The sequence below is a fragment of the Dinoponera quadriceps genome, unplaced genomic scaffold, assembly GCF_001313825.1.
Source record: "Dinoponera quadriceps isolate SergipeBrazil2010 unplaced genomic scaffold, ASM131382v1 scaffold1573, whole genome shotgun sequence".
In the NCBI taxonomy this organism is placed as follows: Eukaryota; Metazoa; Arthropoda; class Insecta; order Hymenoptera; family Formicidae; genus Dinoponera; species Dinoponera quadriceps.
The window spans coordinates 430,360-452,598 of NW_014556062.1; the positions used below are offsets into that span (position 1 = coordinate 430,360).

Below are 22,239 nucleotides of genomic sequence, written 5' to 3' on the forward strand. Positions count from 1 at the left end.
ACATACTGAGTGAACACATGATCCCGCTGAGGCCTAGTGCCGGCACTCGACCCGCAGGAGGCGCCACCGTGGCGGTGCTCGAATCGGCCTCGATCGACTCGCCGAGGAACGATCTATCGATCGCGATCGATCGCGATCCCTTTGAAACGATGCGCAGCGCTGACCCGTCGGCTCAGTCGCGACGATATTACTGACGGGACCGACGCGTTTATTCCGCAGCTTCACGGCGGAAAAAGATCTGACCGAAGGATTTGGTATTGTACTGTGAGATGAGAGGCGTTTAAACGTTGCAAATTTGTTTACGCCACGAAGCCGCTTCGAGCAGGAAAGGAATGTTCCAGGACTGAAATATTTATAATGTTATTTAAACTTGAATCCATATATTTTTTGTATTGCGGACGCGTCAGTCACATATCGATTGAATCAATTTCAAGTTTTGAGTGGCATCATTCTAATTTTGTTTGGTCCGATTTTACAACTTACATTTACGAAACCTTGCAAAGATAATGAAACTATTTAATAGAGGAGAAGCTAGTATTATAGTCCCCAGTTTACATTTTGTACCATAACATTGTTAATAATTAACATCTTAAATTGGAAATTTAACGATTACATTCATCAAAGCGTCGTTCAATCGGTTTTAGACTCAAAGTTATGGAAAAATTATTATTTAGAACGTTATTTGTAAAATATGACGGCACTATAATTGATTGAAGAGAATCAATCACCCAACAGAAGTGGTAATGTGGCCTACTATTAAAATAGGTTTAAAAAATTGGTTTTGTTTAAAGCAAAGTGTTTTTATACAAATTATTCAAAATAAGTTCTTACAAGGAATATCGTAAATTTTTAATGTAGTTGCTGACTTGCTTGCCGAAATGTAGATACAAACTGTCAAAAGGACAATTTCTCCAAAACGAATAGACTTTTAAACTTAATTTGAATTATTGACTTATCATAATTATTGACTTATCATATAACTACTTTGATATAAAAAAAACGACTTTGCATATCTCGAAGTGTATATAACGAAATAATATATTAAATAACAAATAAAATATTTAAGTGTACGTATATACAGCCGAGTTTAAGAAGAGTGAAGAAGTATATGTTATTTAAATACTAAAAATACATTGAAAGCGTTCACTTTTGTTCGTTTATTTTCGAAATGCTCGAAAGTAAAAATACGCTATGATAATATCAGATCATTGTGCATTGGCATATTATCGCCATTGGATAATGGGGACGGGCTATTAAGCAAATGACTCCATAAGTAATCGCTAGAATTTGTTACTTCATAGCAGAAATATTAAGGAAGCCGTAATACCTACAAGAACAATGATACTACTTCCTCCTTTAGTGTGTATGTTTTACAGCTATTAATAAAATTACACTAATTGAGAATGACTGAACGATTATAGCTCCTATGAGACAATTTAGAAATGAGAATTTTCTTGTTCAATGTATTATGACGGTATGCTGTAGAATTGAAGATGCGACGTTCTTAGATTTAGTCTGTGAGCGCTGAGATACGCTGGGATGCGTGAGATGATCACTAATTAACGTTAATGCGATTTCACGAGTAATTCTGGAAAATTTCATGGTCGGTATGAGGAAGAAATTAACCGCGACGTCATTAGTCATTATTCTTGGGAACTAAATGTGTACATCTCTTCTTAACGCATCTCCTTACGATGGCTCACGTAAAACACGGCGTGCGCAGTTAGAATTAATCAATCTCTCGTAACATTTGTTAACAAAACTTTCCTTCCTTTAAAATTCGCCCTTTTTTTACAAGCCTAAGCCAAAGGTGAGCCTTGATTGATGTCGCAGGGAATAATTCCTTCCTTTCCTTCTGGAATTCTTTACATTTTCTCGGATCTTTTTAAATACCAGATCACACTTTATTCCGGATACCTCCGGAACGGTGTGTGAGTGTGGAATCCAATTTCTCATAGGTCAATTAAATTTGCACGAATATAGCCTCCGCGCAACACGTGGGCAGTCGCGCGAATTCGAACACGTCAGCCAAGGGATCGTGTAACGGATAATGTCTCGCGGAATTCGGCAACCTTCAGATGCGATATTAAATGTAAATGACGTTCGAGGCCGCCGTCGCTTTTCTTACCGCGCAAATTAACACGCTCTGATTATTTACCGCGCGCACCCGTAATCCGAGCAAATTCGGCGATTAGCATACCCGATTTATATTTATCTGCTTCCCAACGGTTACGCCGCGGATTTACATATATCGGCTAAACGAGCTACAATCTTGAGACTCGCATTACGAGCGTTGTGTTTTTTATCTCGCAAAAAAAAGGAAAAAAAACGGCGGCACGAAGTGCGTGCAGTATTTCATCATTCTTGCGCTGCGCGAACGTATCGAGGATATTTTTAGAGAGCTAAAATTGCGCTTATCGCTCGCGCCGCGGTTATCATTTCTCGCGACTTTTCTGCGTTCTTCTTTCTTTTTACGTACAGTTCACGAATTTTCTGCCCTGTTGACGGCCATTTTCGTTCGTCCACGCGATGTGTGATCTGATGTCGAGTGTAAACAGAAAGTGTTCGAAAAACGGTCTCGCCGTGATCTCCACCGTCTCGTAACGCCACGACGATTGACTCGATGAGTAGAAATTGCGCGGCCAATATAACATTACCGATAAGCGTTTCGATTACGGCGACGTTTTCGTTGAGTAAATGCCGGCTCCATTCTTTTCGGAGAAGCTGTCATTGAAATTAACTGTCGCGAATTGTAGGAGGGAACTCTCTATATAATTCTCGAATTATTCGAAACTTCTACAACGTTTATTTTATTCATTGCTAGACCAACACAGACGCGGGCGCTTTTTAGCTAATTACTGGAGAAGAAAATAGTACTGTGGCCTTTGTAGCGCTTTGCAAAATTTTCGTATTTATTTTAAGCTAAACTTCACTGAAAAGGTGTGAAAATGTTCTTTGAAATTTTCCTGATCGGAGTATTGATACATTCGATACTTACGAGCTGCAGGTAAATATTTACGCCAACTGACAATTAGAGATGTCACTTTGAAATTTTTAATCATTTTCGTTATATACTGAGCAATACTCCAATTTATTCTCGCGCGTATTTTCACTGTATAAAAGTATTTATAATTCCGTGCAGATAATAACTTTGCAGGAAAAAATTAGGATGCTATTGGCAAAATTTTACTCTGTTTACGTTTATGTGGAACAAACAATTGTGAGCACGAACGTCTCGCAGTTAAAACATTTCGCAATGATATCCGATGACATCTCGAAAAAGAGGGCACGCGAAATTAGGAAACTGCGATTTCCGATTGTCGCGATTCGGGGCTCGGCGGCTTCTCTCGAAACCTCCTGCGTGCCCGAAAACGACGAGACCGTTATTAATGAAAAAATGAGTTCTCCCTCGATCAGATCCGTCGCGCGTCGTATTTGCGAGTGCGAGAGAACTTGCGAATTGTGTGATACATTCGGTACAACTCCAAGGCGCAAGACTCATTTACAGTCTAATTATTTGCAAATCCGCAGTCTGCTGGATGTAATCTTATTTACGTGTCGCAGTTAAGCGGCTTAACGCTATTTGCTCAGTTCTGTCAAGAGCACGAGGACGCTATGCTTCTTGGGCACGTACGGTAAGCTCGATTGACAGTCATAAGCACGATTTTGCGGGTCTAATGGCGCGACATTGTCATGAGGTCGATGAGAAGTTGGTCGGTCTGGCACAATTACCATCTTGTAATCGTGCCCACCGGAATTTTGTAAACTACAAACTCTCCAGATATTGTTGAAATATATATTATTTTCTTTTATTTTCTTACACAGTAAACAACTTTGTGTTAAAAACGGTTCACTGAAATTTTGTGTTACTTTAGCACGGTGAATGTGTTAAAAAGTACATAACATATATTAATAAGGTGAATATGTTAATTTAACGTTATACAGGGTGTATCTGAACTCCACCGACAAACTCACAGAATAGGTTCTACATAAAAAAATAAAAATCTTAGTAAATATTATATATTTATTCTCGAACACTTAGTTTCTAAAATACAATTCTTGCAATCTCAGTTTAAAAACATATATTTTATTCATTAAAAATCGTGTTTTACACAAATAAGTAACTAAATATATATCGTTATAAAAATTGTTCAAAATGTCTGTCTTCCTTATTAATGCATAATTGACATATGTGGAATAAAGTCGCATATATGTTCGAATATTGCTTCATTATTGTCGTCATCGTAATGTCTCATAAATGATTCTTTGCTTAATATTCATGAATATCAAAATTGATAGGTGTTATTTTCAAGAATAGGTAAAAAAATGTTATATTAGTATCCTAGCCTTCTTATTGCGATATATTTTCTTTCATCGTTGTTATCTTCTGAAGGTCATATCTTAAAAACCAAACTTTGTCCCGTTATTTGTCGATTTGCAGATACACTGTTTACGTTTACACGTGTATTTTCTAACACATTTCCCATATTAAAGTAACACAAAATTGCAGTAGGCCGTTTTTAACACAAAATTTTCTAATATATATTTCTATTATTTTTTTATTTTATTATCATTGTTATTTTAGTATTACTTTTTAGTATTGATAATAATTTTTACTTTCGTGTCTATGATTGTGATAATGTGTTCTTCAGTTCTCGATCGCCGAATTGCCAGCTGACCGACAGCATGGCGTGAGCGATCCGTTGTTTAAAAATATAATCGATCGGAGGCGAGCGGGAACGAAAATTTTATGTAAATTTTCATCTCCGCCCGTCGTATCCTGCCGCGCGACGCACGGCGTATACATCGCGATAGCACGTGCTCGTAAAACAGCGCGGGTAAATAATGAGACGCGATAATGAGAAGCGTCACGTTTCGAAGAAAGTGGTCTCTCCGGTCGCGATAGCTTCGCGAAGTCGGCGGATTCACCTCTTTCGAAAGCCTGTTCGAAAAAGCGCGGATTTAAAAATGCAGGTCGTCCTCGATCTCGCTGCTCTTCCTCCCTCGCAGAGGTGAAAAATCGCGTGCCGCGTGTTCCGATTCGAAAATCGCCCTCACCTGGAAACCTGTTCACGGCTGCCTCCGCGAATGCGTGACGCGTATCCCGAAAAAGACGGTCTCCTATCTTCGCCAATTAATTTCGCTCGCGGCCTCATTTGTACCTCTCCTCGGCACGCTATCTCACTATAAATTTTCCGACGTTCGAATCTTTCACCTTTCTTCCTCCTCCCTTGTTTTTTTCTTTTTTCGTCATTGTGTCTCGCATCAAGTACCCGAAAGGAAATGCCCTCCCGTGAGAGAGACTAAGGACGGTAGGCGCGCGATCGGACAACTTTCGACTTGTCGACGATCAATATTTCGCCGACGGAAATAAATTTCCGCGTCACCGCGAAGCGACAGCGAATTATGTGCGACTATATTAAAAAATAATGTCAATTCATTACAGTCTCGTGTACGCGAGCACAGCAACAGTGACGTACATAGCGACTTGCAGAAGCGCCGATTGGTTGCTAACAGCTGCTATCTTATCTTTTTTTTCTGTGAGTGTCAACATTCGGCGCTCGTCATGTACGATGTGGTGTACATGTACTGTTTCTTGTACTGCTGTGCCGTTACGGCCGCGAATCTTTCCCATATCCTTCTCGCCCGCGAAAGACATTGACACGCGCGAGAGACAATTGCGGCGGGGGCGAGACGCGTAGGTCGATTCCGAAGAAGAATCGCGCGTCAGGATAATCGAGAAGATTCGACAGTTTTTCGTTTCGTGAAGGGAATGAGTTGACAAAAGAATTCGCATTTTTGCCTTGTGTAAAAATGATTTCGCAACGATATTTATAATTGAGAGAGATGCGAACGCATAATTGTAAGAGTAATTTTGCGACTCTGGTCGAATCCATCGCGTCCTCCGGGCGAAGAGATTCGACGTGGGGCGTGTCGCAGGGAAGTCGAGGACGCTCTCATCGGCCGGCGCACAATGGTGTGGAGGTGGAAAAAATAAAAAATCTTGAAAATCATGTTTTCATCAAGGCTAGAAATTTTATTCGAAGCTTCGGCTCTTCGACACCTTCGACGTATCATATCCGAATAATAAAATTTTGAAGTGTGAAAATTCAATCATTCGGATATTCGAATATTCGAAATTCTATTGTAGTATTTATAACAATATTAAAAATTTCAAGTTTTTATTATTTCACTACGTCTATAATTATGTCTATGGATGCTCCACTTTTTCCTCCAAGCTCTCGATTATATTTTTTGACAGCAGATGCTATCACTAAACTGTCCTATAAAAGTCACGTGCTACTTTTTACAATATTAACTGTAATTGTTATTTGACTGTAGTCACATAACCCAGTAAATATTCCTTAATATGTATTATTTATAATTCAAGTTACTTAATAATTGCTATTAAATAAGAAATTATAAAACAATTCTTTTGTAAGGCACACACGCGATTGTGGCATTATAAGCATAAATTAATATAATTGGTTACTCTTATTTAATTTCTACGACAGATATCTTAACACATTGTGGACGGATGACGAGATATCTCGTCTTTCCTATTTCGTCGTTAGAGGCCGTTGGCGAGATATCGCACAGTTGCTACGTGATAATCAAGGGCAGTTTTTGGTAATTTGTATTGCAAATTAATTATTTGAAACCCTGAAATATGGATAGCGACAAAACGACTAACAATATTACAGAAATATTTGCGGACAGTTTATCGGATATATCAAGTGATGACGAAAATATGAATATTTGTGAGGACGATGATGACTTTCAAAATATTACTGAAGTTATGATTCCTGTAAAAAAACGGGAAAGGGTTTTAAAGAAAATGGATAGTGACAGAGACAGTGAGAATAATTGCAATTCTGATGGCGATGAAAGTGCAGACAGTGAGATTGTTATACGGGCCAGAAGAAGGAAGGTGTTTATTTCAAATGATTCTGAGTCCGAGATAAATGATCATTTAAGAAATAGCTTATCTGATAGAGTTATACTGGTAAATTTGGATAGTAACAATTGGTCAACAGAGGATTTTCAACCGAGCTTGGAAGACTTCGAAAGTGATTGGGGCGTTGCAAATTTCCGGCAAGACGTTGCAAAGTGTGCAAAATCAACGGAAAAAGAAGTGAAACTCGCTACGTTTGCAAGCTTTGTGGTGTTCCACTTCACTTAGTTACATGTTTTACTAAATATCATACTTTGAAAAATTCTTAGTTTGTACAAATTTTTACTTATTGAAAAATATTGAAAAATCATTCATTATTAAAGTTGTTGTTGAAAATAAATATTTCACGTGACAATGATTTTTAACTACTAACAAATCATTACTAATTAAAAAATATTTGACGCAAAAACATACCTGGCCACTGGGTACGGTTAGCAATAAAATGTCTGGTCCGCAATGTGTTAATATTACCCTCCATGTGAACTTAGAACTTTCAAGAAGAGACGCAAAAGTAATGAGATAACGAAATATATGGAGAAATTCCGAAGTTACGAAGCTTTCTCCCGCACCTCCGTGTACAGTGCTGCGCGGCGTGCGGATGGAGTCGCGCCGATGGAAATCAGACTAAATGACGTGTCGGATCGTCGCGATCGAAGTCGTGTCGAATCGCGGCGACGAGTTTATTTTGGGTTCGGCTTAAGCGCGCATATCTTATGTAAAGTAACCGCATGTGCGTGGACAACAACAACAACTCGTTTTCATCGCAGGTGCGATCGCGAGATACAATCGCGTCTCGTCGTCGTCGTCGGCCGCGCGCCGTTCTGCGGAAGGAAATTTTCAAATTGCGTCACTCTATCGGATCGCCCTTCGCGGACGCTCGCTTCTGCAGCGCTCGGAAAGAAGAGCGACGACGATCGACGCTCCTCGATTTGCTAATGAGCGTTCCTCGCGAGGAGTTGCCGCGAGATATATACGCTGCGTCGCGCCGCGGCAGACGTCGTCATTCCCGCGTGACATTTTTTTTTGTTACCGCCGTATTGTTTCTACGACGGATGGAAGATAATTCCGAGTCTATAAATAGACTCGCGGCTGGCAGAAGGAGAGCCTAATAAAAGCACGTTCTAGAGACCGTACGCGCTCGAGCGTGAAGCCGGAATAACGCTACGCCGCCGACGATTATTATTAACGCCTGTGGAAGCCTATGATCTCTTAACGATCTCGAATCGCGTTCTCGCGGAATACCCGTTTCTTTCTTCGTCTAAGGAATGCGATAAATCGCGTAATTTTTCAAACAACGTATGTTTATTACGCATTTCGCACGATCCGAATGCGTGGATCGAATTAACCGACGAATCCGCGGTCAAGTGGCAAAATAAGAAAGGATATTTGATAATCATAAATTATGATCATTAAAATATTGATAGTTCGTTAATCATCAGTTCAGAATCGGTGCTTAACTTATCTGCCCTAAGCCCTAAACTCACGGAGCAGAATATTTTCTATCCTGGCAACAAAACTGTTTCTGCTCGAATTACAAATAACTTGCTAATTTGGTTACGTCAACTAAACTGTATTATCGTTGCAACGAATATACAGCAGCAACGATGGTTTCGCTGCAACAACAAAATTATTTTCCTCCGTGCAGTGACGCAAACATCCTCCTATTTTTCAACTTTATCTAACATGATATGCGCACATTTTTCCAAAATTCCTCGAATTTCGGACATTACTTTTGTCACTCTCGTGAATGTTTTCGATTGAAATAGCGGCGAAATAAAGCACGAGGAAGGTCTGAGACTCGTACACACGATGAGAGACTTATCTAAAAAAAAAAACACTTCTCGGAAGAAGAAGAAACTCGCGGTCTGCAGTTTCATTTGAAACGCAATGCGTCGTCCGTTGTCACACGGAGGGTTCCTCTGTCGAAATTTTAGATTTCCGTCCAGAATTGTCACCGATGAGTCGTCGCGCATTGTGTAGGGGGCCTAACGCGCGCGTGTCATCGGCTCGGTGTGAGGTTCCCGATCTCGCGAGCGTGTGCGGAGAGTTCTGCAACATTGCTAACGACGACGCTCGGCGACGTCGTTCTCAGGGGACAGATATGCCATTTGAAAATTACGGCGCCGCTTGCAACCTGTACAAACAAACGGCTATTACGTACCGTTATACGATAATCGTGCTTGATGTCAAATATTAAATGATTTCGCTGCGTGAATCGGGCTGTTTAAATTGTTCGGCTTGATTGAATGATGGCCACTGCTCTAAGTTGGCCGACAACCACTTTAACGTAAATAAGACGGTACCCCATTCTGTACATAAGAATCGCCTCGTTATACAGGGTGTCCGAGGCGTCACGGATCCTCGTGAGGTTGGCGGAAAACCGGTCTGTTGTCACTCATACAGCACACTTTATCATATAGACGTCCTGTGGATACATTCTGTAGGATAACAGGGACATTTTTAGGGACGTCCTTTGGAGGGTCTGTGCTGTATGAGCATTGCCATGATTTAGATAACGCTATCATTTTGTCGCGTGATCGTTCTATTGACATCGATTGCCCTTTAAACCAGAAGACATTGTCGGCCGAAGATCCTGCTCTATTATTCAGCAACAGGTAAATCGCTCGTTATATAATAGATGGTAATATGTCACGTCGAATCCGTCGTGCATTCCGAGCGTCGATGTACGAAAGATCGATTTCGATTGCCGCTCGTTCGAGCTCGTCGCGAGCACCTGCGGACGGTAATTCGTGCAATAAATTCAGAAGTCAGAGTTTCGTATTTGCACGGTACATTCGCACGTAGGCGAAGACGGGACGGACCGTCGCCACCTTTGTCGTCACGCGTTCTCGCGCCGTAGCGAAACGCGCAAATCGAAGCGAAGAAAGATTCCTTCGTGGCATTTTCTATCGTCAATATTTTTAGTTCCGGGCGTGCCTGTCGAACTACAAATTTACCTCAACGTGTTCTTTCATTCCCGCCAGAAATTTTCTATTAATAGCAGAAATAAATCATAGAATGTAGACATAATTTGCACGATAATCGATTCAGCGCACCTGAAAATACGACGTATCATGCTGCGCTACGTTTGCGTAAATAAACCAGTTTCAATCGGTGGTTTAGGTCGTTTGGAACATAAGAGAGAGAGAGAGAGAAACGGTGTCAAAGCAAATACAACGTTAATGAAGCATGAATTATGAAAATATGCATAAACATGCGGGCTCGGACAGAAGAGAGAGAGAGAGAGAGAGAGAACTTATTAATACTTGTTTCACTTCACGTCGACAGTTCTTGGTTTCAGATCTCGCGAAATGCACGGCGTTAAAAAATCAGTTTCTTCATCGTCAATTCAACGACGTTTCCATTACACTTGTCTTCTGCACACTTTAACGTATAAAAAATCGTCCTGAAATCGGGCTGTTGTAGCAGCAGGATTTCGCGGCCTGAGCAATGAGTCCCGCTCCTGAAAGACGATGGCTCGACATACGTTGGTGTAAACGACGCGGCGCGAAAGTCTCAGCCCGCGCGACGGAACGCTCGCGTGTGAGTATCGCAGAGAAATTTTATTCGAGCGAATAATCCGAAGTCACTGGCTGTTTGTCTTCCTTCTCTTTCTGTTTCCTTTTTGTCTTTTCGCGCCACGATTGGTGTCCTTCGCGCGATTCATTGGACGCGTCGACGTCTCGTCTCTCGACTTTGCTCCTTTTTTTCAAATGTCGATCGACAATCGGTAACGCACGCGAGATAAAAGGAGAATATATATGCGCGTAATACGCGCAATCGCCCCCGTGCCGGTCGCATTTAATTAATTTCCTCAATAATAATAATTTAATGGATCTTGGTGTATTATTGTCGCCGTTCTCTATCACGCGCCGCTCGCGTGTGTCGGATCACGTTTGCAGCCGTTGCACTTGCACACGACGGCTACATAAATTAAATTGCGCATTATGGCGCGCGTACGGCGATGGATTCCAAAAGGAACGACGGAGTTATCGTTCCCCCGGTCGTACGAAACTTATAACAATATCGATTAGATTTTCTCGAAAATGGAGAGGTCGATAAAGATAAATAAAAAATAATGAGCTCAGTTACAGATTCAATGAAAACTGTATTCTTCCGAAGGATTAGTTTCTATGCATTCCTGATGCTTCCCCTAAAAGCTTGTCTTGCTCACGAAATTTTTTGTCCGAAAGCACTTTTCGACGTAGCCACACGTACATTCTTTCCCCTGCAAGTTTTATACGCGCGCGCGTTGCCCTTCCATTTTGTTATCGATCGATACCTCGGAACAAACCGTTAAAATTTCAATCGACGAATTTCCCCGATTGAAACATTTAACGAATTTCAAGGAAACTCCTTCGCAGCACGCGACGATGATATTAAATACGTTTTCTTATTCTTTAATATTTTAGTGAGATACGTTTCTTCTCCGGAGAGGGATAGAAAAAATGAAGAAATGCGTCGCGTAAGTACATATATCTTCCTCTTAAATTATACATGGCGCTTATTCGGTAAGATACGTTTCTGCAAAATGTGTAAGAATATTAATAATACTTTTGTCGTCTCGCACGACGGTGAGATTCGACGGTGTGAATCCACACGCAACGTTTGCAGAAGGCTCTAACCCTCCACGTTGGAAAATAACATTCGACAGCGCATAGAAATGCAAGAGACAATTGAACGTGACGCTTAAAGTAACACTGACTAGACGCTTACTTAGCATAAGAAGCACGAGCCTTTTACGTTTGTCTATGCTAATGTAAGGAATATGCTATTTTTACGTGCTGACGTTCCTGCATGAGGGAGGGAGATAGATAGATAGGTAGAGAGGGTGAGAGAGGGAGGAGGGAGGGAGAGATAGATAGGAAATTGGCTATAAACGATACGTTGATATATGGTGTGTATGTAAAACATCTTGTTTGTACATATAGTGCGCTTTGGTACGTCGTGTTACTGCGAGCAAGAAATCTCGCCGTTTGGAAACCGCCTTACGACACAACGTAGCGCGAGATTAAGGCTATGGCGCACGCACAGAAAAAAAGTGCTGGATTCAAGTAAATAATTACTCCAATGTTCCTTAGCAAATTTTCGCTTGGATTAAGTAAATTTTACTCGAACCAAGTGGATATTTTACTTGGATGGTACACTTGGAAAATATTTTACTTGTGTCAAGTAAATACTTACTTGATCCAAGTAAAGAGTTGCTGAGGACCATTGAAGCAGTTATTCGCTTAAATCTGGCGTTCTGCGCAGAAAAACGTGAGCAGCAAGACTTAAGTGAGCCGGCCGATTACAGTTTCAACGTGATAATCTTATGGCTCTCGATGATTCTCGAATATTATGTGCGACTGAATCGCAATCGGCTTACTGCTTGAGTTTTACCGCTCACGTTCTTCCATATGCCACTCGGTTTACGACGTTCGACCGATACAAGAATCCGCAATATCGTTCACATTCATCAGGGTTGTCTGTCGATTGTCAAGTTGTTTCCACAGAGATACCCTCTTACACGTGCGAATACATCTCCACGGTTTCCACGACTCGGTTTTTCCTCAAATCGCTCGACCACGACGGCAACGGCAAGGCATTCGCGTGTTCGTCCCCGCATGAATACATGTCCCGCTCGAATTTTACCGACCGAAGGCTTGCTTGACTACTCTCTCAATTATCCAGACGACCACCCGGATAATAAATCAACGGCGTCATCGCGTCCCATCCGTCGATCTCCTCGTTCGACTGGGCCGCTCTCTTCTGGGCGTTCAGCACCGTCGTGCTGTGCCTGGGACTGCTCGGTGCGGATCTGCAGGTGACCTGAAGCAGTCCGGGTGTGCCGAAGCGCAGGCTCTTGCCGGTGCCGGCTCTCGGCAGACACGACTCGTTGCCGAATATCAGATTCGTGCGCAGCAACGGTGCGTTCTTGATGTCCGACGGCAGTTTGTGCTGCAGCAGCTCTGGCTGCGCCTCCTGATCGCAGAGCTTCTCGACGCAGGGGCAAGAGTTGCTGGAGGACCTCCAGCTCTCCATGCAGGACGATCGTATCGCGCAGGAGGTCTTGGTCTTGCAAGGACTGTTGTCGACGATCGACTCCAGCTGACTGTTCACCCTCGAGCTCTTCTGATCGAGCTGGTCCGAGCTGGCGAATCGCAGCCGCTTCGGGGACTCGCTGGAACATCGCATGAAAGTCGACCTGACCAAGGATTTGTTCTTCAGAGAGCTTCGCGGAACTAACGGATCGGTCACGCTGTTCTTCTTGCTGCTGTTGCGTTTGCTCGTTCGCTCCTTGCTACGCTCGCTGCGCAGAATCGGGTCCTCGCCGATTAACCAGTACGTCAAACGCTCGCCTTTACCCTTCATGGAAACCACCCCGCGCTCGACGAGGGTGAATCCTCCCAACTCGTCCAGCAGCTCCTTCGTCTCGCTGCTGCAGTGGATTTTCAGCGCTACGGGGTGTGAAATGCGAAATTTGTGTCGGTAACGTCGAGGGAAAATACAAATTGTACACGGTAAAAATTACCACAAAAGAAAAAAAAGAAAACACTCACCTAACCCTGTGGATTCCATGCGACTAGCTGTGTTTACCGTATCTCCGAATAGGCAGTAACGCGGCATTTTTAATCCGACAACGCCAGCGCATACCGGACCTGTCGAAAGATCATTATTAATTCGCGATATCACGGGACACCTACGATTACTTTATCATTTCCCGATTCGAGTGTTTCTCCTTTTCGTTTCGGAAGCGTACCGGAATGTATTCCTATTCGGAGTTGAAGTTTGTCATGCGGCCGGTGACGGATGGTGAACTGCTTAATCGCGTCTAAAAGGCACAACGACATGCTCGCTATTTCGCCGGCATGTTGAATACCGTTTCTTATCGGCAGTCCGCTCACCTAGGGGAAAATAAAATGCGACTGAGCGACGATTTTTTCATTGACATTTCGTAATTATCCGCACGTAATGGTTTTAGTCTCATGACACTCACCACCATGTAAGCGTCTCCGATGGTCTCGACTTTGTACACATCATAAACTTGTATCGTCGAATCGAAACAAGTGTACAGATCGTTTAGGAAGTCTACCACCTTGGACAGAAATTTAAGTAAATTTGGTTACTACCGCGACGATAATCGATAAATGAAATAAATTATAGCAAATAAATTGTCCCTAACTGAGCTCAATTTTAATTCTAATACTCCATTTAACTTTAACTTTACACAGAGAAACAGATTTCTTTGGATTTAATAAAATTTCTTTAATTGAGTCATTATCATTTGGAATGGAGCTAACAAACGAATCTTTGATTCAATAAATAGGATTGTTTGGTTTCCCAAATAATAAATATTTTTACGTAAAAGATTTCTTTTATATTTTCATTTAAATGTTACAATAGTTGTCACAGGTAATCAATTATTTGAAAGAAGTAACATTATGTTAGAAAAACATTAAAGAACTTTTTATTTAAGTGGAACAATATTTAATATATAATTAAATAAATCTTTCTCTTTTATTAAGGACCAGATATTATTTCCTCTAAATAAAACTATGTCTCCTATCAAACAACATGGTTTACTCTGGTGAAACAGTAATATTTTCATTCAAACAAAATGTTATTTGACATGAAGTTATGTTTATATTAAACAAACCCAAGTCAAACAAATATGTATAGTAAATATTAAATTCAAAGAAAATTTTTTCTCTGTATATCACTCTATTCTAATACTCCAACTCTAATTCTAATTTTATCGAGACGTATTATTATTTATAGATAATTAAACGAAGCGTGAAATATAATTTTTAAGCGAAGTAATTTTCACGTAAAATACGATGTTTATACCTGCAACGGTGTGCTTTCCGCAGACATAGACGTGAAACCGACGATATCACTAAAGTAGATGGTAACACAATCAAAGCTTTCAGCCTCCACTTTGTGCCCCTTTTTTAATTGTTCGGCCACGTAACGCGGTAACATTTCATACAGCAACGCATCTAAAAGAGATAAAGGATCAAATTGAAGTTTTATCCACGACAATAACGAAATCTTCATTAAGACATATTGATCAAGACGACTGACCTGTTTTCTTCTTCTCTTCAGTCAACTGATCCGTGCGCTCATCGACGAGAGCTTCGAGATTATTCGCATATTGTTCCATTAACGACATCATATTGTCAAAAATGTTCGCTTTCCTATACGATAAAGCCGTACGTTTACGCTTGTATACGATTTACACCGATTGACAAAATAACATTCGTAACGATATTATAAAAAAGGAGAAGAGGGAGAACTCACATGCCTTTCCGCAAGGGTCTCAATTTGTTTCGTATAATTTTGAAATCCCCCAGACGGCAATCCGGATTTTCCTCCCAGCACTCTAGCAAGCAGTCGCGAACGAAATCGAACGTATTCTCCAGTTGCTCCAAAGGCGGTCTGCAATTGTTTCACAGAAGAACTGTTAAACGACGTACGAGGCCTTTGGATCAAAAACGGCTATATTGTTTATATATTATCCGGTTATATTATCTATATATCTAGTCAATTTAATCGTCTACCTAAACGGTGGCCTTTCAGGATCCCTCGCAATTACTTTCTTCAGTATCTCGGCCGCTGACAATTGCGTGATGCCGAAGGGCCCATGCCGCCCTTGAAGCTCGTACAATACTATGGCAAACGAGTAGACGTCTCCCTTTTGAAAATCACGCGCGCTCGGCTCGCCGAGACCGCTGGAGCGCAGTAACTCGGGCGCTTTGTACAGCAATCCTGGAAGTTACGTAATAGTGTTAATTAATTAGCGGCCGTTTACGAGTTATCACGGTAGATAGCTATGAGTTTGCCTCGGTCTCTGCGTTCCGTGCGACTCATTTCGCTTATATATGCAAAAGTTCGGCCGGATTATCGATTATCTTGTTCAAAAGACGTGTCACGACGCAGAATCATACAACTGCCTGAAAGATGGGACAAAGTAATGCACAACGACGGCAGATACTTAATCGAATGTGCTCAAGTTAATTATCAATGAAGGAAGTATGAGTAAAGGTCGGAACTTTCGCGAGAGTCCCTGACAACTTCTCTTATATATTTGTTTTTTCGCAAGTTCGCGCGGAGAGCGCGCTACGTATTCAAATAGCGAATGAGATTAGAAGATTACGACCGGCGTAAAATATTCGAAGGCCATCGAGACTTTCGGGAGACGGAAGTGTACGGGATTCGCGCGAGAATCACCATCTTCTCTCATCGTGCTCACCGTGATATTTTTTTATGACGTCGCAGGGATCACATTCCGCGTCGCGCTTGAATTCGTGGAGACCGAAATCCGCCAGCTTTACGACCCACCGCGAATCCACCAGGCAGTTCGACGTGCTCAGCGATCCGTGGTACTTTATGACCGACTCGTGCAGATAGATCATGCCCTAAAAGACAGCGTTCAATTTACCCCTCGAAAGTGACGGTCATTAACGTCCCGATGCGCGAGGTCGGACATAAAGACGAGACGCCGGTCGGGTGCGAATTTACAATGCAAGACGCTATTCGCTTGTTTATCGCATCAGCGAGGCCTGTATTTACATACCGGTTACTTCAAACTTGTCTCACACGTGAGATACTTAAATTAAGTTCTTCAAATTGAGTTCTCAGGCTGAGAGCTGTTCCGGGAGGCAATACGATTAATGGACGATCTCGGGAGTCGGTCTGACATTTGCATAACGGCGAAGCATCACATTTCGTAATTAAGTTAACCTAACGATCAGTGGTCGTTAAAATTTTGTTCCACGATACACGATAGAGAGCGTATGCGTGAATCCAAGGGGGTAGCGGAGAAGCATGTAGTAGCATCAAACTTGCAATCGAAGTTGTCGATTGAAAAGAAGGCACGAGAGAGGATCGTATATCGAAATTAAAACTGAAAGTTAAAGTCGTCAAATGGGAAAAGAGGAGGAGGTAACCTCTCTGAATACCAGCGATCATCGCGGAACCGTGAAAGTTCCGGACAACGCGCGCTCTCACTCGTAGCGCAAAAGTTCGCCGACGGGGGAACATGAGGACAAGTTTGGAAAATTGCCCTTCTAACATTACGGACATTTCATCTGGCGGTTCGACGCTGCACGGAGGAAATTTAATACAACTTTTTTCAGCGAAAAAATATTGTCCGTCGAGCGGACGAAGTTTGAAGACAGAGGAAGGCGCTTTAATGCCCGGACAAAATTGAAGGAAACTCACTCTAATGATATCACCGACCAGGGACGCCATGAACATATTATCGAGTTTTATGTCTTCGTTCTCCAGTATGTCCTAAAAAAAAACAATAGAAGAAGAACACTTTGATGCAGAACCTTTCGTGGAGAATTCGAGATTACGGACATTAAAATCCATATTCTTAACTCACTTTTATTGATAAAAGTGCTTTAGAAATAAGTGGCTTAGAAATTACCTGATTGACTGAGAAGCCGCATTAAAGACAACTTTTATCAATAAAAGTGAGTTGAGAATATAGAGTCAAGATAATAATTCGCGACATCAATATCGATCGACATGTATAATATGTACTGATATAAATATTTTATATCAATTCCTTAGGAATTACCGACCTTAAGACTGCCACGAGCGCAGTACTCGACGACGATGCATATATTGGGTGGGTCGGTGCACGCGCCGATGAAAGAGATCAGATTGTCATGCCGCAAGTCGCGCATCTGAAAGTAGGCAACGCCGTCGTAATGCGCGCGATAATTGCGAATTGAATTAAGACGATCTGCCGAGCACGTTACCATTTTCAGTTCCTTCTTCATTTCCCGCGTGATCTCGATCGATTTCTTTCTGACTTTCTTCACAGCGAATATCCGCCCTTTGTACACGCCGATCTGCGTGTAAATCATGGAATACCGGAAGTCCGCGTCGGGATTCGAGCTCAGCGAGACTTGGCTGGTTCGCACTATAGGTTGCGTTGTTGGCGGCTTTATGTCAAACGAATCGATCTATTTAATATCATTTTTCAGAATTAATTTGGATTTAATTTGAGATTATTTCGTATAATTTTCGCCTTCGAGAAAAATTCTCTGTGTGTATGTTTTACATCGAACAGTTTGTATCAGGTGCTTTCCATTTAGCGACGCAAGTCGATACAAGCATCAGCCTATCTTCGTCACTCATTGAAACGAAGATAAAATGATGCTTGTGTCACTAAATGAAAAGCACCCATTGCAGTAATTTCCACGACGTAATTATTTTTTACAAAGATCGACGAGGCGGGAGTTGAAAGCGAGCTAAGTGTATCGCGAGCGCGAACGATTTCGGTTCACCGTACGATCAATTGCCCGGAGAGAGAGAGAGAGGGAGAGAGAGAGAGAGAGAGAGAGAGAGAGAAAGAGAGAGATGATGGAAGCAAGCACGAGGAAATATCGGGCACGAGAATTTCCACGAGAATACGAGCGGCAACGTCGGGGCAGTTACCTTGGAATTGCATTTGGCGGGCGCCTCGTTGGCTCCCGTTTCGTCCTTCTTCTGTTCCTTGATCTGGATGTCCTTGTAGTTCACCTTCCAGAGCAAGGAATCCAATTCTTGTTCGTACTTCCAGTTTCTATAGAGGATCAGAACGACCGCCGTGATAATGAACGCCAATCCGCCAACGATGCCTCCCACAATCTCGCCGGTATGAACTACAACGGAATCCAAACACATTCTCGCGATAGCGCGCGCGTTTACTCTGTCGCAAATATATATTAATCCTTTCATGAAGGCGCGCCAAAGCGAATCGCGTGCTCGCGTGGGCGCGAAGACATCGGTAAGAGTGATAAGTGATCGGACGTTACTCACAGTTACACTTTTCACCGTGATATCCGCAGTAAGGTTCCGCGACCGGCGGCCCGCCCCCAACCCATTGTATTTCCCCGGTCAATTTAAGCTCCTACAATTCATTAGAAGTTTAATTAGATCGGAAGCTAACTCGACAACTTCGTGAATTAGAGTTATAATTTTAAAGTTTCGGAGTAAAACCGTTTTTTCTCCATTTACCGCGGATTCTTTTGGTTCTCTCGTCTTCTTTACGGAAAAAAGTAAATGCGGCAGGTTTTAATCAAGTACACGTGAATTTTTCTAAACGAATTTTCTCTACTGTTAGAACAGAAATCGAAGAAATTCGCCGAAACATTCGGTAAAAACTGTTTTTATTCGAAACTTTATAACTATAATTAGAGCTAACGCTGTTATTCCCTAATAGAAAACTGACAGATTACGGCTCTGTATTTTTGTTAATATTAATTTTTTTCTTTAGACACGAAGCAACGTTACGGCGAGGAAAGTAGCTCGCTTACCGGCAAATTCGTCCCTGGCATTTTCCCGACGAAGATCCCTATTGGATAAAGTCCTTTCGTAGATCTGTTGTTCAACGCAATCAGAGTGTAATTGCCTTCGGCATCTCCATTCTCATCCATGTATACCATGTATCTGCAAATTCCCTTAAACTTGATATAGATCGATTACGTAGACGTCTGTGTATCGCGAGACAGTTCCAACTCGCGAGGATTGTAACGTTTGATTAAGGGAATTGCGTTAATAATACATTACGCTAATATGATTTTACTAATTGCAAAATATTTGCGCAAGATAGAGAGAGAGAGAGAAAGAGAGAGCATAATTAATAATATTACTTCTTATTGTACGTAATATTTTCCGACCGATATCTTTCTCTTCGACGAAAATCAAGTGTTCTCGCAGCAATAGCTGCGTATTCGTTGATCTCCGTAAGTTACTTCACGGCCGATCGTTCCTTTTTCATTCGTACTCGAGTTTATGGTTATTGACAGCTATTACGAATCCCGACATCGAACTGGCGCAGGTACGATATCAACCGACTTTATCGAGCAACTGAAATCGAGGAGGTACATTAGGGGGTCGCGCACATTTCGTGAAAAACATAAAGGGGGATTCGAATTTCTTCCTACGCTTAGAAATTATCGGTTCCGTCAAAGAGAATTCTCAGAGACGCGCGTTATTGATCCTAAAATCTTAAATCTCTTTATTCTAAGCCTATGCTGTTAACCCTACGTTTTGCAGACGTGTAGCGATAAAAAAGAAAAAAAAACGAAAACTCTCAAAGACTTTTTAATGCAAATATATATTTTTACAGAAATGTTACGTAAGAGGGGAAAATTGATAGGACGAAAAACGGAGGAGAGAAGGAAGTCGTAAAAAATATCTACATCTCGAAGAAGCACCGTTAGTCTATTCTAGAGTCCAACACGCGGTGATTTTCCATCGAACTTAAACGCGCAGAATGAAGTACGAACAAACCGGAAGACCCAGTTTCGCGAGGCGTCCCGTGTAACGAAGTCGCGCGAACACCGTCCGAGGCTGCTTCAGATCCGATTGAAACGTTTCTCACCGTCGGCTCGCTCGAACCTCTCTCTCTCTTTTAATTTTTCCCCCCTCCCCCTCTGTCTCGTCGTCATAAAGCGCGGAACGTTTTTAATCGCCGAACGAATCCTTTCTTCCCCGCCGGCGCGCGCGTTTCGGCCGGCGCAATAATTCTGCCTTAATCACCGCGCTGCAAATCTTAGCGTGGCGATCCCTGGATGATAAATCGCTTAGCTTCCGACTTCGACGACCTCGTTACGGTATGCAAACGGTAATTACTTCGCCGAAAATACACCGAGGGGCACGCGTACGCCCTGCTCCCTCGGTGTCGGTCGGCCCTTTTCAGCGAGAAATTGCCGGGTGACGTTCCCTCGTGAGGCATCTGATTTGCATGTCGTAAAACGTTACGACGCGCGCCGGGCGATCGCGCCTTTATTCCGCGCGCTCTTCCGCCCTCCCCGTACTCGACGTGTGTGTGTGTACGTACCCCATCGCGCTTTGATAATGAACCCCGTGCAGCGTCGACACCATCTTCCGCCCGTCCCGTGGGTCCCGCTTTTCGTCCAGGGCGTGCAGCAGCGATCTCTCGTAAAGGTGCACCGCGTCGTACAGGTACGCCGTCTCCGGCACGATCTGCCTTATAACACAAAGTAACGATTACGCTCGGAGATCGGGGGTGGATTCGACCGGGAGATATCGGCCCCGAATTACATGGATCGACGGAGTCGTCGCGAGCGAAGACGATAATGACAGGGTGAACGAGTGTGATCATTTCCGAGGTTGCTCGCGGAGGATTCACCCGCGAGTGCCTGCATGGAACGCGTTGTTATTTACAGGACATTCCGAAGCGTGATATGGTAATACGGCAAAGCCGTACGCAATCGAAAGCTTTAATTTAAACTGCACTGGCGCGTGGCGATTAGTTCGTATAATATTCCGGTACGGCTTTCTTGCGGCGTTCTCGTGGCAGTCGGTTATCGAGCCGCTGTTGGAGAAAGATTGGACAAATATTACGTTTCTCGCAACGATATATGTGTGATATTTGATATTTGTTAATGTGGTAATGATATAATACAGAGAAATGTAACAGAGAGAACGATTTCTTTGGATTTAGTATACGTGTGGGCGTAAGGTTTTCGTAATCCCGTGTCTTCGGATTCGCGCAGGGGCTTCAACGTAATTTCGTAATACTGTGATTTGTATTAGTCACCTGAACGATTCCTTTCATTTTCTTCAACGGATTCGTAAAATTGAACGGCGGCTTCTGCCTGTATTCGTTGACCAGCCGGGTAAAGTTCGTAATGTTGATCGGAGCCGATGCAACGATGCTGAAATAGTTATAATACGCCTCTATCGGCAGATTACTCTCCCGTTGCCAGTGTCCACGAAGATACTTGTCCGGTCGCTCCTCATCATATTGCTCGATGTCGACACCGACGACCCAATATTCGCCTGCGGCATCAAATCGCCGAGTGTTTTCTTTCGCCGAGCGACAAAAACGGCACGGCGAGAGACGACGCTCGGAAACTTACGAGACTACGCGAAGAATAATAACGGATCTTCAAAGTATCCGCTTAAAAGTTTACATTCTTACGCGGTGAAAGAATAACGATCGGGCGGAGATCGCGACAAATGCGAATCGATAAACGAAACAGCATCTTGCCCGCGGCGACTATTTTACTCCGGCTCGATCCGGAAACCGGAGGAAAATGCCGAACTGTGAAAAATATCAGAGAACTCTGCATCTGCGATAGCGCAACGTGGTTGAACTACACCTAATGACGGCTACTCTCTAATATATGTACCTGATTATTGTACAGGCAGTGTTTATACCTTTTTCCAAGAGTTTTTTCTCGTCCAGAGCCATCAAGAGACCCATGTGCTCATAATGATGCCCGAGTATTACGTAAACTGAAACACACCGCACACGTGCGTCGTACTTATTA

The 22,239-nt window shown here is 42.6% G+C and overlaps 1 protein-coding gene across 2 annotated transcripts in view; it reads right to left on the bottom strand.

Moving 5' to 3' along the window:
- Nucleotides 1–12,081: 12,081 nt before the first annotated feature.
- Nucleotides 12,082–22,239, bottom strand: part of LOC106746588 (guanylate cyclase 32E) — a 29,106-nt gene continuing 18,948 nt past the window's right edge. Inside the window, exons 6-23 of one of the 2 annotated variants that reach the window (XM_014623330.1) lie at nt 22,127–22,204; nt 21,504–21,745; nt 20,781–20,926; nt 19,252–19,384; nt 18,755–18,845; nt 18,392–18,597; nt 17,710–17,916; nt 17,530–17,634; nt 17,162–17,233; nt 16,191–16,356; nt 15,499–15,706; nt 15,239–15,376; nt 15,023–15,135; nt 14,786–14,937; nt 13,935–14,033; nt 13,698–13,842; nt 13,498–13,596; nt 12,082–13,395 (exon numbers count right to left, since the gene is read on the bottom strand). In XM_014623330.1, coding sequence (XP_014478816.1) covers nt 12,617–13,395; nt 13,498–13,596; nt 13,698–13,842; nt 13,935–14,033; nt 14,786–14,937; nt 15,023–15,135; nt 15,239–15,376; nt 15,499–15,706; nt 16,191–16,356; nt 17,162–17,233; nt 17,530–17,634; nt 17,710–17,916; nt 18,392–18,597; nt 18,755–18,845; nt 19,252–19,384; nt 20,781–20,926; nt 21,504–21,745; nt 22,127–22,204 — 3,179 coding nt within the window. In that variant the 3' untranslated portion in view covers nt 12,082–12,616. The remainder of the gene's footprint in view (nt 13,396–13,497; nt 13,597–13,697; nt 13,843–13,934; nt 14,034–14,785; nt 14,938–15,022; nt 15,136–15,238; nt 15,377–15,498; nt 15,707–16,190; nt 16,357–17,161; nt 17,234–17,529; nt 17,635–17,709; nt 17,917–18,391; nt 18,598–18,754; nt 18,846–19,251; nt 19,385–20,780; nt 20,927–21,503; nt 21,746–22,126; nt 22,205–22,239) is intronic. The other variant, XM_014623331.1, reaches the window with a different exon arrangement.